A 17,232-nucleotide genomic window follows, 5' to 3' on the forward strand; every position below is an offset into this window, starting at 1 on the left:
TTGAATTATTGTAATATTGAACTATAATGCAGGATTAAACCAAATGTGACATTTTTCAGATCGTCCACAACCTCCAGTTGGTCCGGTTGTTTTCAATGAAGTTCACAGAGATCACATGGATATTTCCTGGAATCCTCCACTTGATGATGGAGGCAGTGCAATCACTAATTATATTGTTGAAAAGAGAGATACAAATCGAGAGATCTGGATGACTGTTACTTCGTCAACCACAAAGACAACTTGCAAGGTTCCAAAATTAATTGAGGGGCGAGAGTATATTATTCGTATCTATGCAGAAAACATGTATGGAATCAGTGAGCCATTGCTTTCAGAAGAAGTTAAAGCTAAAGATCGTTACAGTAAGTACTAGACATCATAATTTTCTAATAGATTAAACAGAAGACAAAAAAAGCAAATACTGATCCAGAAGGTTAATATACATGGGCTAGCTTACCCATCGAAAATAGAGGGTAGTAGTGACAGGATGTTATTCTGGCTTGAAGTCCATAACCACTGGTGATCCCCAAGAAACCGTGCTGGGATCTCTGTTGTTTATAAAGGATTGAACATAAATGTAGATAGGCTATTTATTAAATTTGCAGATGACACTAAAATTTGTGGAGTTGCGGACAATGAGGAAGGTTGTCAAATGATACAGAAGGATATAGATCAATTACATAAATGGAAAAGGAAATGGTAAATGGAGATGGAAATGGAAAATGGAAATGGTGAATGAATTACGCAAGCATGAGATATTGCACTTTGGGAGGTCGAATGAAATGGTGAAAGTATACAGTTAATGCCTATTCCCTTAGCATTGATGTACTAAGGGATCTTGGTGTCAAAGTCAGATATTTTGCTCTTTGCACTTGCTGTTATACTTGTGTATGACTTGATTGTACTCATGTTTAGTATGATTTGATTTGACTGAATAGCATGCAAACAAAAAAAATCACTGTATCCAGGTACAGGTGTTGATAATAAATCTATATCAATATCAATACCGAAGTCCATAACCCCCTGAAAGTGACAACATAAGTAGATAGAGTGATAGAAAAGGTATATGGTATGTTTGTCTTCATCAGTGAGGACATTAAGTGTAACAGAAGTCGAGTTACAGCTTTATAAAACTTTGATTAGGCTACATTTGGATCATTATGTGCAGATCTGGTCTTCCCATTATATGAAAGTTGTGGAGGCTTTGGAAAGGATGCAGAGGAGGTTTATCAGAATGCTGCCTGATTTAGACTTTAGTGGTGGATGTCTGGAATGCACTGCCAGGGTTGGTGGTGGAATACAATACTAGGATTTAAGAAGCTTTTAAATAAGCACATGGATATGGAGGGTTAAGACTTTGCCTCCACCACAGTGAGGATGTGCTTGGTGAACTCACTGTGGTGGATGTTTAATTTGTGTTTATTGTATGTTTTGTTATTATTGATTCTGTGTATGACTGCAGGCAACATAATTTCGTTCAGACCGAAAGGTCTGAATGACAATAAAGGATTTATCTATCCTATGGATCACATGTGGGCAGAGGGGATTATTTTAACTTGACATCGCTCGGCCCAGACATTGTGAGCTGAAGTGTCTGTTGCTGTGCTGCACTGTTCTATGTTCTAAGAAAAACAAATTAAAAGTCTGGTGTGTTTTTAATTTTTGTTACCTGGATTATGGCAATTTCTATTGAAATAAAATGTTATTTACGTGTGATAACAGCAAGTGTGTCTTGTCCCCTCTGTTATTAATGTGTGTGGCAGTAAGGAATCCTGGTTATTAATTTAAATTTTTTTTTCTCTGCAGGGGTTCCAGAAGCACCAGAACAACCAGTTGTAAAAAATATTAAGAAAGATTCTGCTCTGGTGGTTTGGAATAGACCACGGGATGGTGGCAAGCCTATCATTAAATACATTGTAGAAAAGAAAGAAACTATGTCCCATCGATGGTTGAAAGTATCCAAAGAGCCAATTTACCCAGATACTCAGTTCACTGTGACTGATCTCCTTGAAGGCTGTGAATATGAATTCCGTGTGTCAGCAGAAAATGAAATCGGAGTTGGTGATCCGAGCCCACCATCTAAACCCTTCTTTGCAAAAGATCCAATAGGTACATACAATTTATCGTCATGTCTTTCTTTTTAAAATAATCACGTGATGTATTTGCAAGACATATTATGACCACTCTTTTACTCTTCATTCAGTTAAGCCAAGCCCACCTATTACTCCTCAAGCAGTAGATAAAACTAAATCTACCATCGATTTATCTTGGCAACCTCCTCGCCATAATGGTGGAGGCAAAATACTGGGATATTTAGTGGAATACCAGAAAGTTGGTGATGAAGAGTGGAAGAAAGCTAATCAAACACCAGATTCCTGTCCTGACACTAATTTTAAGGTGTCGGGTGTTACTGAAGGTGATATGTACAAATTCCGGATTCTAGCAGTCAATCAAGCTGGTGAATCAGATCCAGCTTATGTTCATGATCCTGTTCAAGCAAAAGACAGACTTGGTAAGTGATTTATATGATTGCCATGTGAATCATTCCACATTGAAAAGTTTTGCTATTAATCCTAATGTGTGCTATTACTGTGTACACGTAAAACTTTCTTATTTCCTTTACAGAGGCTCCTGAATTATTTGTAGATGCCAACATGACTCGAGCGGTAAACATAAAAGCAGGAACCATTTTAACCCTCAGTGCAACCATAAAAGGAATGCCGATTCCAAAGGTCGCATGGAAAAAGAACGACAAGGAAGTACCACTTAAAGCTGATATTGAACGTACCGCAGTCAGTAGCAAGCTTGAAATCCTTAATACCACCAGAGATGACAGTGGATGTTATTCGTTAACTGTTGAAAATGAAGCTGGAAGCAAGAGTGCTGCTTGTATTGTTACTATATTAGGTAAAATGAATGGAACATGAGATTTATTGGAACATTTTTAATCAACTTGTTATGTCCAGTAATTAAAATAATAGGAAACTGTTAATCTTTTTCAGATAAACCTGGTCCGCCACGTAACTTAAATATTAATGAAGTTAGAAGTGATTCCTGCTATCTGACATGGAAAGAACCAGAAGACAATGGTGGTGCTGTTATCTCTAACTATATAATTGAAAAACGAGACGTAGCAGCACCTCTATGGATCCCTATATCATCCACATCCAAAAAGCACAGCATTATGGCTAAGTACCTAATGGAAGGCACCCAGTATTTGTTCCGTGTGGCGGCTGAAAATCAGTATGGTAGAAGCAGCTTTATTGAATCAACAAAGCCAATAAAGGCGATTGATCCAACATGTAAGTTGTCATTTGCTGAGACTTTTGTATGAAAGCTCATAATAATTATATCCACAGGGTTTAACTAATCTGGTTATGTTATATTTATAGCTCCTCCTGGCCCACCTAAGAACTTACACCATGTTGATGTGGACAAGACTGAGGTTGGACTTGTTTGGAATTACCCAGATCGTGATGGGGGTTCAGAAATCACAGGATTTTTAGTGGAATACCAGGAAGAAGGAGCAAAAGATTGGAATGTATTCAAAACTGTTACTATACCTGAATGTGTTGTAACTGGTTTAGAACAGGGAAAGACATACATCTTCCGTGTTAAAGCTCAAAATGCTGCGGGGCTCAGTCGTCCAGATACAACTGTGCCTGTACTGTGTCATGAGAAGTTAGGTTGGTTGGTTGTTTACTTTCTTTGTTCTTTCAATTATTTTTATTCTTTAATTCATTGGCACTCCCATCACATGTACTGATTCACTTATACTTTTGTATTACAGTGTCACCCTCGGTGGATGTTGATGTAAGTTTGATTGAAGGTCTTGTTGTGAAGGCTGGTAGCACAGTCAGACTTCCTGCTTTAATGAGAGGTATTCCTATTCCATCAGTGAAGTGGGTCACTGATAGTACTGAACTTAAATCTGAAGGCAATTACAAGATTGATACTGACGACCACTCTACCGTCCTAACAATTAAGGATTGCACCAGAAAACATAGTGGTGAATATGTACTTACTGTGTCCAATCCAGCTGGGAGTAAGTCGGTGGCTCTACACTTGATGGTCCTGGATATTCCAGGCCCTCCAGTTGGACCAACCAATATTCTTGAAGTAACACCGCAGCACATGATAATTTCTTGGCGTCCACCTAAGGATGATGGTGGAAGTCCTGTTATGAATTATATTGTTGAGAAACGAGAAACTAAGAAGGAAACATGGGGTATTGTTAGCTCTGGAGGTACAAGTACCCAAGCTAAAATTCCACGTCTCCAAAAAGGCTGTGAATATATTGTGCGTGTTCGAGCAGAAAACAGAATTGGTATTGGTGAACCATTAGAGTCTAAACCAACCGTAGCTAAGTACATGTTCGATGTTCCAGGACCACCTACTAAGCCAGCTATGTATGATGTCACAGAAAATGCAGTAACAGTTTCTTGGGGTATACCAAAGTATGATGGTGGAAGTCCAATTATTGGTTACATAATGGAGCGCAGAGAAAAAAATGGTAAATGGATCAGAGTGAATAAGACTCCAATTCTAGATATAAAATTGAGAACTGTTGGACTTTTTGAAGGTAATTCATATGAATTCAGAATATTTGCAGAAAATATTGCTGGTCTAAGCAAACCGTCACCGATCTCTGATTCAGTCTCGGCAATTCGTCCAATAAGGCCACCCGGACCACCAATCAATCCTAAACTGAAAGACAAATCAAGAGAAACTGCTGACTTAGTCTGGACAAAGCCCACCAATGATGGAGGAAGCCCAATCTTAGGATACATTGTTGAATGTCAGAAATCAGACACGACAAAATGGAATAGAATTAACAAAGACGATCTGATCGCACAGTGTGCTTTTAGAGTACCCGGCCTCATTGAAGGAAATGAATACAGATTCCGTATAAAGGCCGCCAATGTTATTGGTGAAGGTGAACCAAGGGAGCTGCCAGAATCTGTTATTGTAAAAGATATTCTTCATCCACCGGAGCTGGAACTTGATATTGTTTGTCGTGATCTAATCACATTTCGTGTTGGACAAACTATTGCGCTAAAAGGACGTGTCAAAGGCCGACCAGATCCAGAAATTACATGGTCAAAAGAAGGCAAGGTATTTGTTGCAGGCAAACGTGTAGAGATTCATAATGACTATCCTGTTATACAGCTCTTTATTAAAGAGGCAACCAGAGAAGATCATGGTAAATACCATATTGTTGCTAAAAATAATAGTGGACAAGTGCAAGCTGCTGTTACTGTCAATGTACTTGATAGACCAGGCCCTTGTAAGAATATCAGGACAAGCTATGTCACCAAAGATTCCTGTATGCTTTCCTGGGACAATCCAGATGATAATGGAGGCTCAGAAATTACTAACTACATAGCAGAATCCCGTCAACCCAGCCAGAGAGGATGGTCGTTGATCTCATCTGATTTGACGAAACGCGTAGTCAAGGTTCAACTTACATCAAATCATGAGTACTTCTTCCGCATATGTGCTGAAAACAAAGTTGGATTAGGTCCAACAATTGAAACTAAAACGCCAATCTTAGCCATTGATCCCATTGAAAAACCTGGGGAACCAGAAAACTTTCATGTTGCTGATGTAGGAAAAACGTTTGTCCTACTTAAATGGAGGAAACCCGATTATGATGGTGGTAGCCCTAACCTGTCGTATCATATTGAAAGGATGTTAAAGGACTCAAATCAATGGGAAAGAATGCACAAAGGAAGTATTAAAGAGACACATTTCATGGCTGACAAATGTATTGAGAACCAGACTTACCAGTTTAGAGTTCAAGCCAAGAACGAAGGCGGTGAAAGCAATTGGGTGAAGACTGATTATATTATTGTCAAAGTAGAAATGCAAAAACCAGTCTTAGATCTAAAACTCTCTGGAATATTAATTGTGAAAGCAGGTGAAACTTTCAAAATTGAGGCTGCTCTGAGAGGCAAACCTCAACCAGAAGTTGTTTGGGTAAAAGACAAAGATGCAATTGATCTTAGCCGATCACCTCGCGTTAAGATCGAAACGACTGCTGATGCATGCAAACTAATCGTAATTAAATCTAAGCGAGAGAACAGTGGAAAATATACAATCACTGCAACCAATCCAGCTGGTTCCTTTACAGCGTATGCTACTGTGAATGTTTTGGATGTACCAAGTGAAGTCAGAAATCTGAAAGTATCTGGCATTGCAAGTGACAGGTGTAAAGTCAGCTGGGACCCCCCAGAAGATGATGGTGGCTGTGAAATTCAAAACTATGTTATAGAAAAATGTGAAAGCAAAAGAATGGTTTGGTCTATATTTTCAACTTCAATTATTAATGATTATGCAAATGTCACTCGTCTGATTGAAGGAAATGAATACCTCTTCAGAGTACGAGCAGAAAACAAAATAGGTACAGGTCCACCAGCAGAAACTAAGCCAATTGTAGCCAAGACACAGTTTAGTAGACCTGGTCCACCAGATGCACCAGAGGTCACTAAAGTCAGCAAGGATGAAATGACTGTCCATTGGAATCCACCAGAAGATGATGGTGGAAAATCAATTAGAGGATACATTTTGGAGAAGAAAGAAAAAAGATCTGTTAGATGGGTGCCTGTCACCAAGTCTCCAATCCCAGAAAGGCGAATGAAAGTTACAAATCTGGTTACTGGACATGAATACCAGTTCCGTGTCAAAGCTGAAAATGAAGTTGGATTAGGAGACCCAAGTCCACCTTCAAGACCAATATTAGCAAAGGATCCTATGGGTATGTATATATTTTTATCACTAATTTAATATTCTGAGCACAATTTGCCTTTTCTCATAAAACACTTGACATTCTCAATTTATTTTCTGTTTGTTCTGTACACAGAACCACCTGGTCCTCCAAGTGACCTTAAGGTAATCGATAGTACAAAGACCTCCATTACTCTTGGCTGGACAAAGCCTGTATATGATGGTGGTTCTCTTGTCACTGGGTATGTTGTTGAAATGAGACCAAAGGGTGTCAAGAAGTCTCCTGAAGAAGGATGGACAAGATGTAACGTTGCAGCTCAGCTGGTTGTAACTCAGTTTACTGCAAGCAGCCTTGATGAGAAACAAGAATACGAATTTAAGGTTTCTGCACAGAATCAAGTCGGAATTGGTCGCCCTGCTGAACTTAAAGAAGCAATATTTCCAAAGGAGATTTTAGGTATGCGTACTTTTGGCCTTTTTTTCCCATTGCAGTATAATGATATGTACATATGGAGATATGTTTAATGTGATAACATTTATTTCGCCAAGGAAATAATTTATTTCATAAAATCGATCTTTTTCAGAACCTCCAGAAATTGATTTGGATGCAAGCCTGAGAAAGGTTTTAACTGTCAGAGCAGGATGTCCTATCAGATTGTTTGCCACCATCAGAGGCCGACCAGCACCTAAGGTTACCTGGAGGAGAATGGGAATCGACAACGTTGTTAGAAGGGGTCGAGTAGACCTGCTGGACACAATGACTTTCCTTGTCATTCCTGATAGTACTCGTGATGATTCTGGAAAATATTCATTGATACTTGTAAATGCAGCAGGTGAAAAGGCTGCATTTGTGAATGTTAAAGTTCTGGGTGAGTACATTTTTTTTGTGTTCTATTTTCCAGATTCAATTTGATCATGGGGAAGATTTATTGATACGTTAAGGATAAATGATTTGATTACTATATTTTTTGTCCCAAGAGGACGGATGCTTTGCTGGATCTAATCTTGGGTAATGAAATGGGTCAAATTGAGAATACTGTATTGGGAGATGATCTCAAATATTGGTCATTGTAGTATAAGATTCGGGTTGTAATAGACATGGGCAAGGAGCAACCTGACATGAGATGCTCCAGAAAACTGAGGTGAAAATGCCCAGGCAAATTGGAGTTTCATGTTGACAGGCCAAAATGTAATGGTGCAACTGTAAGTCTTTAATGTGGAGATTATTTAATAGCAGTTTGGGCAGATGATCATAAAGGAAATGACAAAAAGAACCAATGCTGAGATTACTGGTTAATGTATTTAGACAGTATGATGAAGTCGAAAAATGGGTCTGACGTGTCAGTTTTATATCAGGTTTAAATAGAAAATCCTGCGGTCATATAAGAAGAAATAAGAAGGGTGAAAAGAAAGTACAATAGATTATAGTATAAAGAAACTGTAGATGCTGGTTTATACCAAAGAATGACAAACAATGCTGGAGTAACTCAGCGGGTCAGGCAGCTTCTCTAAAGGAAATGGATAGGTATTGTTTTGGGTCAGGACCCTTCTTCAGACTCAAGAATAGATTGACAGCTAAGATAAAAGGGAATGAAAAATTGCTTTCGGGCACATTAACAATAAGTATCAGAGTATCAGCTGGGCTTGTACACTCTGGAGTTTAGAAGGATGAGAGGATGAAACATATAAGATTGTTAAGGGCTTGGACACGCTAGGGGCAGGAAACATGTTGCCGATGTTGGGGGAGTCCAGAACCAGGGGCCACAGTTTAATAATAAGGAGTAAGCCATTTAGAACGAAGACGAGGAAACACTTTTTCTCATAGAGAGTGGTGAGTATGTGGAATTCTCTGCCTCAGAGGGAGGTGGCAGGTTCTCTGGCTGCTTTCCAGGGCTTAGAAATAGTGGAGTCGGGATATGGGGAGAAGGCAGGAACGGGGTACTGATTGGGGAGGATCAGCCATGATCACATTGAATGGCGGTGCTGGCTCGAAGGGCAGAATGGCCTACTCCTACACCTATTGCCTATTGTCTATTGTCTATTGAAATCCTTGTAAAATCGTGTCCACGCTCTTTCCAGCACAATGGTATGTTTCCTATATGGTGGTTTTGGAAATTAACGGAAACCAATTACTGAAATTTATATAGCTTGACTAGATTTTTTTCAATATTCATTGGGATGTGAATATTGCTGGCAAGGCTAGTACTTAATACCCATCCCTATGTGGCCTTGAAAGGGTGTGAATGAGCTACCTTCTTGAACAGCTGCAATTCTCAAGGATTGGATTTAGACCAAGTAATGATGAAGGATACATTCCCAAGTCAGGGTGATGTATGACTTGGAGAGGAACATACAGGTGGCAATGTTCCTGCATGCCAACACTTGTGGTGATGGAAGTCACACGTTTCGAAGGTTCTGTCAGATATGTTATTGCAGTACATTTTGTAAATATTCCATATTTCAGTCACGTTCTAATGGTTCAACTAAGGCAGAGAAGATTGAGAAAGCTTAACTTCAGGAAAGATGCATGTAAAATAAAGAAAAACAATTGACAACAGATAAATATTTGAAACCACAGACTAAAGGTGATTAACTAGAAAAAGGAACAAGGGAAAAACTATTTTTGTTATTCAAGTGATGAGGATTTGGAATGTGCTGCTTGATAGTGGAAACAGATTCAAAAGCAGCTTTCAAAGGAGAATTAGATGAGGCAGAAAAATATTTTAGCAAAATAGGAGACGAGTTGGGCAGTGAATTGCTCCTACTTGACAGTATAGACTTGATCAGCATAATGGTGTCCTGCGTACTATTATTTTGTTTTTAGCTTATGTCGATGTTTTTTTTTAATCACTTCCAGATACACCTGGGCCTGTCTCTGACTTTGATGCCTCCGATATTACAAAAACAGGATGCCAGTTGTCATGGTCACCGCCTGACAATGATGGTGGTAGTCCAGTAACTCACTATATTTTGGAAAAGCGTGAAGCAGACAGGAAATCCTGGGGCAGAGTGATACAAGATTTGAAGAAAACCAGTTTCAAAGTGATGGGTCTAGCACCCGGTACTGAATACTATTTCAGAGTAATTGCTGTCAACCATTATGGTGCTGGGGTTCCAAAAGACATTCCTAAATCAATTATAGCACGAGACCCAATCAGTAAGTATAATAAGTTTGCACTTTCTCATTAACCTTAAGAAAAATGCCAATGGGGTTTGTCAAATATTTTAATCATGATTTTTGTAAATTATTTTATCAACTGGTCTCAAAATAACTTATTTTGGATTTGGTTTTTAGGTGAACCAGATCCACCAAAGAAATTGGATGTCATTGATATAACAAAGAATAGTGCTTCACTGGCATGGTTACCACCTATGAGGGATGGAGGTGCTAAGATTGATGGTTATATCGTTGAATATCAGAAAGAAGGTGAACCTGAGAAACAATGGACACAATACTCCACAATCAAGGATCTGAATATTATTGTAACAGGCCTAAAGGAGGGAATTAAGTACAAATTCAGAGTTGCCGCTAGAAATATTGTAGGCACCAGCTTACCCAGGGAAACCGAAGGAATTTTTGAAATTAAAGAACAACTGAGTAAGTAAACAGAAAATATTTATTTGTGAATAAGATATCAATATTGAAACAAACATTTGAAAACATAACATCATGAATGAACTTGAATCAAATTGCAATTATGAAACACATGCCACCTTGCGGTTAATGCCTCCTTTGTAGTGTTACCCAATTATGTGTACCTTTGCTGCTACTTTCTCACAATGATTTATCAACTGCTGCAATGTTTGGCTTCCTTGTTATTAAAGCCTTTTAAGGAGATCAGATTCCAGAAGGACAAGTTAATGCAATGAGGTTTGGGAGAGGTCTTCTAACTTTTCTGGTGCCTTCTTTTGAGAGAAAACACTGCTGTTTCTTTTAAGGATCTCTGATTCTCACTAGCTAGTGTGTGCTTAATCAGTTCCTCTCTGAAATTTGTAATTGTGACCTCCAACGATTAATTGCACAAGTAAACAGTCCACTCTCTGCTTTTAGCAGGGCGTTTAACTTCTATTTAATCCCATGTGAAAGTGCATTCAGACCGACAATGAAAAAGGTTCTCAACAGATATTTTACTTCCCTTTTACCTTCAGTCACACGTGAAATGAGAAGATGGTCATTGACATTCAACCCCTGTGATTCTATTATGATATTTTCAAATGTCAAAAGATTTGTGTTTTATGTGCAATGTAATAGCTCTTAGAAACTATTGAAGGTCCTTCATGTATAATGAGCAGTATTGTAGACCAACTTGTGCACTTTACACTCAGCAAAATCTCACCAGCAGCATACATTGAATCAAGTTTTGATTTGCATATTTAAAAACCGTGCAGCATGTGCTAAGAAAATTGTAACAGATATTTACTTTCCTGCATTGATAACATTAATGCCATGTTTTCTAATAGTGGCGCCGAAGATTATCATGCCAGAGTTCATAACTATCAAAGCTGGACAGAAGCTCAGAATAGAGGCTCATGTCGCTGGCAAGCCTGCACCAATTTGCAAGTGGATGAAAAATGAGGAAGGCGTGATTCCATCCAGCCGGCTAGTTGTGCATAAGACAAAGAACACATCTGTAATCATCATCAAAGATGTTAGCAGGAAAGACAGTGGTTATTACAGTCTTTCTGCAGAAAATAGCTGTGGCATCGCCACCCAGAAAATCCGAGTAGTGATAATGGGTTTGTAAATTTGCTTATATTAATGCATAATGCTTTGAATTTGCATGTGTTCTATTAATCTTTTTATACAAAAGATATGTAATTAATCTTTTTGGATGGATTTTTTTGCAGATATTCCTGGACCTCCACAGCCTCCATTTGACATTTCAGAAATTGATGTTGATGCATGTAGTCTTAATTGGCATATACCATTCGAAGATGGAGGCAGCAACATAACAAACTATGTTGTTGAAAAATGTGATTTAAGCCGTGGGGACTGGGTTACAGCCATAGCTTCTGTAACTAAAACAAACTGTCGGATTGGTAAACTTATCTCTGGCAATGAATACATGTTGCGTGTTCGTGCAGAAAACAGATTCGGTGTTTCAGAGCCACTTACCTCTGCAAAAATGATTGCAAAATATCAATTTGGTAAGTTATGAAGTAACACCTTTATCTTAAGATCTCAACATCTTGCTTGAGAGATGCCCATAATCAATATTTCTTTCATCCACAGATGTTCCAAGTGAACCAAGGAATGTACGTATCACAAAGGTGAACAAGGATTGCATGTTTGTTGCATGGGAGAGGCCGGAATCTGATGGTGGTAGTCCCATCACTGGATATATTATTGAACGTAAAGAAAGGAATAGTCTTCTTTGGGTAAAAGGAAATGACACTTCTATCCGTACTACTGAGTATCCATGTTCGGGTCTAATTGAAGGACTAGAGTATACCTTCAGAGTCATTGCACTAAACAGAGCAGGACCCAGCAAACCAAGTAAAGCAACTGAGTTTGAAACTGCCAGGACGCCTGTGGGTAAGTTTTCCAAAAAATTGAAAATAGTTATTAAATTATTTTATTTAAGGCAACTTAAATTCTATTGGCTTTGTATGTAACAAAACACGTATATTGTTATTCTGCAACAGATCCACCAGGCAAACCTGAAGCTGTTGATGTGACAAATAATTCTGTATCTCTTGTTTGGGCAAAACCAAAACACGATGGTGGAAGTAAATTGATCGGCTATTACGTTGAAGCCTGTAAATTGCCTGGTGATAAGTGGATACGGTGCAATACTAACTACCAAAATGTGCCTCGTGAGGAATTCACTGTTACCAGTCTTGAAGAAGGTGCACAGTATCAATTCAGGGCTATTGCAAAGACTGCAGTTAATATGAGCAAGCCATCCGAACCTTCAGACCCAGTGACCATCTTGGCAGAGCATGGTAAAAAAATTATATCACTATCATTTTTTAATTTGATTCTAATTTTTGATTTTACAATATAAGACATTAAAATAAATTAGTGGATTAATGTAAACAAATATTCACAGTAATGCTTTCTTCAATTTGCAGTTGCACCAAAAATTGATTTGGGTGTGGTGATGAAATCGCTGATCACTGTAAAGGCTGGATCAAATGTTTGTCTAGACGCTAATGTCTTTGGAAAGCCTTTTCCAAAAATCACATGGAAGAAAGATGGCACGATAATAACATCCGCTGAAGGCGTTAAGATAACCAGAGTAAGGAATCTGTGCACACTTGAACTATTTAGTGTACAAAGAAAAGAAACTGGAGAGTACACAATTATTGCAGAAAACCAGAGTGGATCCAAATCAGCCCACGCAAAACTGAAAGTACTCGGTAAATAAATTATGCTACTTTATATACTGTATGTATGAATCTACTGTTAACTGTACAGGTGCTTTGTAAAATATGCAAATTTATCGATATTTAATAAATAACAAATATCTCTTGAGAAAGTCATGCATTAAAATAATATTTTTCCTTGAGAAGCTAATGACTAAAAGGGGGAAAAACAAAATGTTAAAATAAATTGACTTATTCCAAAGAAAAATATTTTTGTTAAACATTGATAGATCTTAATTTCTGGGTTTTTTTTTACAGATAAACCTGGTCCACCAGTTTCTATCAAGATTGGCAATGTATATTCAGATCGTGTTATATTGAGTTGGGAACCTCCTCTCGAAGATGGTGGTGCTGAGATTACAAACTACATTGTTGACAAACGTGAGACAAGCCGTCCTAATTGGGCTCAAGTTACTACTAATGTACAACTTACAAAGTGTGGTGTAGAAAAGCTGATTGAAGGACATGAATACCAATTCCGTGTCAGTGCTGAAAACAAGTATGGCATTGGTGACGCAATAATGACAAATTCAGTTGTTGCCAAGAATCCATATGGTAAATTTAAAATGTTGGCTTTGTAGCTATTTTTATTTTGAATTTATTAATACTTAAAATATATCTAATACATACTGTGTATTCTTTGTAGATGTACCTGGGCCATGTGATCCTCCAGTAATTAGCAACATCACCAAAGATCATATGACTGTTAGCTGGAAAGCACCATCAGACGATGGTGGCTCTCCTGTGACTGGATATTTACTGGAGAAACGTGAGGCAAGTGCTGTAAGCTGGTCAAAAGTCAATAGGAGGCCAGTATTGGATAGAACTGTTAAAGCTACAGGACTTCAGGAAGGAACTGAGTATGAATACAGAGTTATTGCTTTGAATAAAGCTGGACCAGGCAAACCCAGTGAACCTTCTAAATCAGCAATTGCTTTGGATCCTCAATGTAAGCAGATATATAATCATATCTATATATGGGTATATTTTATTGTGATCTTTTCTTTTCTAACAATTTTTTCATATAAATTATTATTTTCACTTAGATCCCCCAGGACCTCCTGCTTTCCCAAAAGTCATCGATACAACTCGTAGTACGATCAGCTTGTCGTGGAGTAAACCAGCATATGATGGTGGCAGTCCGATTTTGGGATATCTAGTTGAAGTTAAACGTGCTGATGCTGAAAACTGGATAAAATGCAATATTCCAAGGGCTCTCCATGAAACAAACTATACTGCAACAGGACTATGTGATGGAACTGAATACCAGTTCCGTGTAAGCGCAGTTAACAAAATAGGTTTCAGTGATCCAAGCGAAGTGCCTGAAAAACATACAGCCAAGGATATACTGAGTAAGTTTCAAAATTAATATGTAGGAAATTAAACGATGTGTCATAAAATAACCAACACATTAGATATCTGTCCTTTTGCTGATTCCCTTGTCAATTTCAAACAACTAAATTAATGCAGCATGTAATCTCATACCATAATTTCAAATATTCATGGACAAGTATCTGAAAGAATAATCACAATTCTGCACTTCCATTCTTCTAATTTGTCTGGGTTTCTTATCCCTTCCTGTTTCCGAGTTAATATCTCCACCTCTCTTGCATGTCACTTTCTTTCACTTTTGATTCATGGGCCTGGAACTAGAGTTATTGCACAAGGAAGAACTATTGGAAGGGATTCATGGAAAACTATCAAAACCATTCCCTACCATAATGAAAGGTGTTCGTTGGGGTGGGAGTAGCATGGTACAGAGCAAAAAAACAAATTAGGAGCAGGAGGAGGCCCCTTAGCCTCTCAAGTATCTTCCATCATTTATAAGTTCATGGCTGCTCTTATTGTAAAATCAGTTCTACATTCCTGCCCATCCCTGTAATCTCTTGTTCCGTACTTACCAAGATTCTATTTTGGCTTTTAAAAGATTCAAATACTTTATTTCCCCACCCTATGACGACGAGAGTTCTCAATGGTGCAATAAGATGGCAAGGCAGATGGCTCTGGTTCTGTGATCTGTTAGATGTACATCACTGATGCACATACTAAATATGGTAATAGAGATTTCATTACTTATTTTTCTGAACAGTTGCTCCTGAAGCAGATCTCGACGCTGACTTAAGGAAGGTACTTGTTCTCCGTGCTGGTGTCACAATGCGAATCTACGTGCCTGTGAGAGGTCGACCTACACCAAAGATTAGTTGGGCTAAGATGGATGCCAACATCAAAGATAGACAAGGACTCGATATCAGAATTTCAGATTATGACACGATGTTATACTGTGAGAATGTGAATAGATACGATGCTGGAAAATACATTTTAACTTTAGAAAATAGCAGTGGAGTAAAGGCATACACAATTATTGTAAAGGTTCTTGGTAAGTTATTAATTATTTCATAAAAAGTAATATTTTATTAATTTAGAGCTAGTATATTGTTATTGTTTTATTTTATGAGGCAGCTACTTACTTACTTTTACCTTTTAAATTAGACACTCCTGGTCCTCCAATTAATCTTATTGTTAAGGAAACATCTAAAGATCATGCTGTTATATCCTGGGATCCTCCTCTTATTGATGGCGGCAGCCCAGTAAAAAACTACATTGTAGAGAAACGAGATGCTGAAAGAAAGGCATGGTCAACTGTAGCAACTGAATGTTCCAAGACAAGTTTCAGAGTTATCAACTTGGAAGAGAGTAAATATTACTACTTCAGAGTACTAGCTGAAAATGAATATGGCATCGGTGAACCATGTGAGACGAAAAATGCTGTGAAAGCTTCAGGTAAGAAATAAAAAGTTATGACTTCAGGATGCAGCATGATTATTTTTCAGAATGTTCAACAGAAAACTTAAAACTGCAATAATTTTCTACTAATAACAACACATTTTCTTAATGCAGAGGAGCCTGGGCCAGTGGTAGACTTGAAAGCTTCAGCTATATCTAAGAAATCATGCACTTTGGTGTGGAAGAAACCAACAAGTGATGGTGGATCTCGAATTATTAGTTATGTTGTTGAAAAAATGCTTGAAGGGGATAAATGGAGTGAGTTGATGAGGTCCAAGAATATGCAATTTCAAATTAATGATCTGCAAGAAGGGAAAGAATACACTTTCAGAGTAAGATCACAGAATGATGCAGGATACAGTGTACCACGTGAAATTACAATCCAGGCAAAGGATCAAGTTGGTGAGTATTCTTCACATTATTCTAATAGCATGCTTCTGAGGATATCTTCTGTTATGTGTAGGAAAATGTGGCAGTACTGCATGAGATGAATAGTCAATGCCAAGAAAGGAACGTTGATGTTATTTACTTCAATATAATATGTTATTCACATTAAATTCATTGATGCTTATACTTTATCCTGGAATAAATACAAATTGAATTACAGATGTAATGCATTGAATAGTAGGTTAAACAATATTTGATAATAGGAATTACCAAACTAGATATAGATAGAAAGGAATGTTTATATAAAACATTATCATATTACTCAGAATGATTTAAAGTGGATTTACAGCCAGTGAATTCTGAGTGTTATCATGTTAATCAGTGCAAAAATAACTGGAATTGAGATAAATAACCTAGACACCTTTTCATTAAAAAAATAATATTTTCTAGAGTTTCAGGAAAATTATCTATTCTTTGTCAAATAATGCAAGCATTTGAACCAAATTGATGGTGGTTGACCATAATATCTCAGGAATTATTCATACATCGACCAAATAAATTTTCATTAAGCGAGAAATAGTATTGGGTAGGCTAATGGGATTGAAGGATGATAAATCCCCTGGGCCTGATGGCCTGCATCCCAGGGTCCTCAGGGAGGTGGCTCTAGAGATAGTGGACACATTGGTGATAATTTTCCAATGCTCAATAGATTCAGGATCAGTTCCTGTGGATTGGAGGATAGCTAATGTTATCCCACTTTTCAAGAAAGGAGCGAGAGAGAAAACGGGGAATTACAGACCAGTTAGCCTGACTTCAGTGGTGGGAAAGATGCTGGAGTCAATTATTAAAGAGGTAATAATGGGGCAATTGCATAGCAGTAAAAGGATTAGTCCAAGTCAACATGGCTTTATGAAAGGGAAATCATGCTTGACTAATCTTCTGGAATTTTTTGAGGATGTGACAAGTAAA

At 37.9% G+C, this 17,232-nt stretch overlaps 1 protein-coding gene across 1 annotated transcript in view; it reads left to right on the forward strand.

Moving 5' to 3' along the window:
- The window catches only part of ttn.1 (titin, tandem duplicate 1), a 323,332-nt gene that overhangs the window by 252,577 nt on the left and 53,523 nt on the right, over positions 1 to 17,232 (forward strand). Inside the window, 22 exon segments of the mRNA XM_055637723.1 lie at positions 60 to 359; positions 1,804 to 2,106; positions 2,201 to 2,509; positions 2,623 to 2,904; positions 3,000 to 3,299; positions 3,390 to 3,683; positions 3,788 to 6,754; positions 6,860 to 7,180; positions 7,308 to 7,592; positions 9,581 to 9,880; positions 10,019 to 10,321; positions 11,185 to 11,460; positions 11,572 to 11,871; positions 11,957 to 12,259; positions 12,370 to 12,669; positions 12,799 to 13,086; positions 13,351 to 13,647; positions 13,739 to 14,041; positions 14,139 to 14,444; positions 15,182 to 15,469; positions 15,583 to 15,873; positions 15,991 to 16,278. Of these exon segments, the coding sequence (XP_055493698.1) occupies positions 60 to 359; positions 1,804 to 2,106; positions 2,201 to 2,509; positions 2,623 to 2,904; positions 3,000 to 3,299; positions 3,390 to 3,683; positions 3,788 to 6,754; positions 6,860 to 7,180; positions 7,308 to 7,592; positions 9,581 to 9,880; positions 10,019 to 10,321; positions 11,185 to 11,460; positions 11,572 to 11,871; positions 11,957 to 12,259; positions 12,370 to 12,669; positions 12,799 to 13,086; positions 13,351 to 13,647; positions 13,739 to 14,041; positions 14,139 to 14,444; positions 15,182 to 15,469; positions 15,583 to 15,873; positions 15,991 to 16,278 (9,204 nt within the window).

Source organism: Leucoraja erinacea, chromosome 7 (genome assembly GCF_028641065.1).
Source record: "Leucoraja erinacea ecotype New England chromosome 7, Leri_hhj_1, whole genome shotgun sequence".
NCBI lineage: Eukaryota > Metazoa > Chordata > Chondrichthyes > Rajiformes > Rajidae > Leucoraja > Leucoraja erinaceus.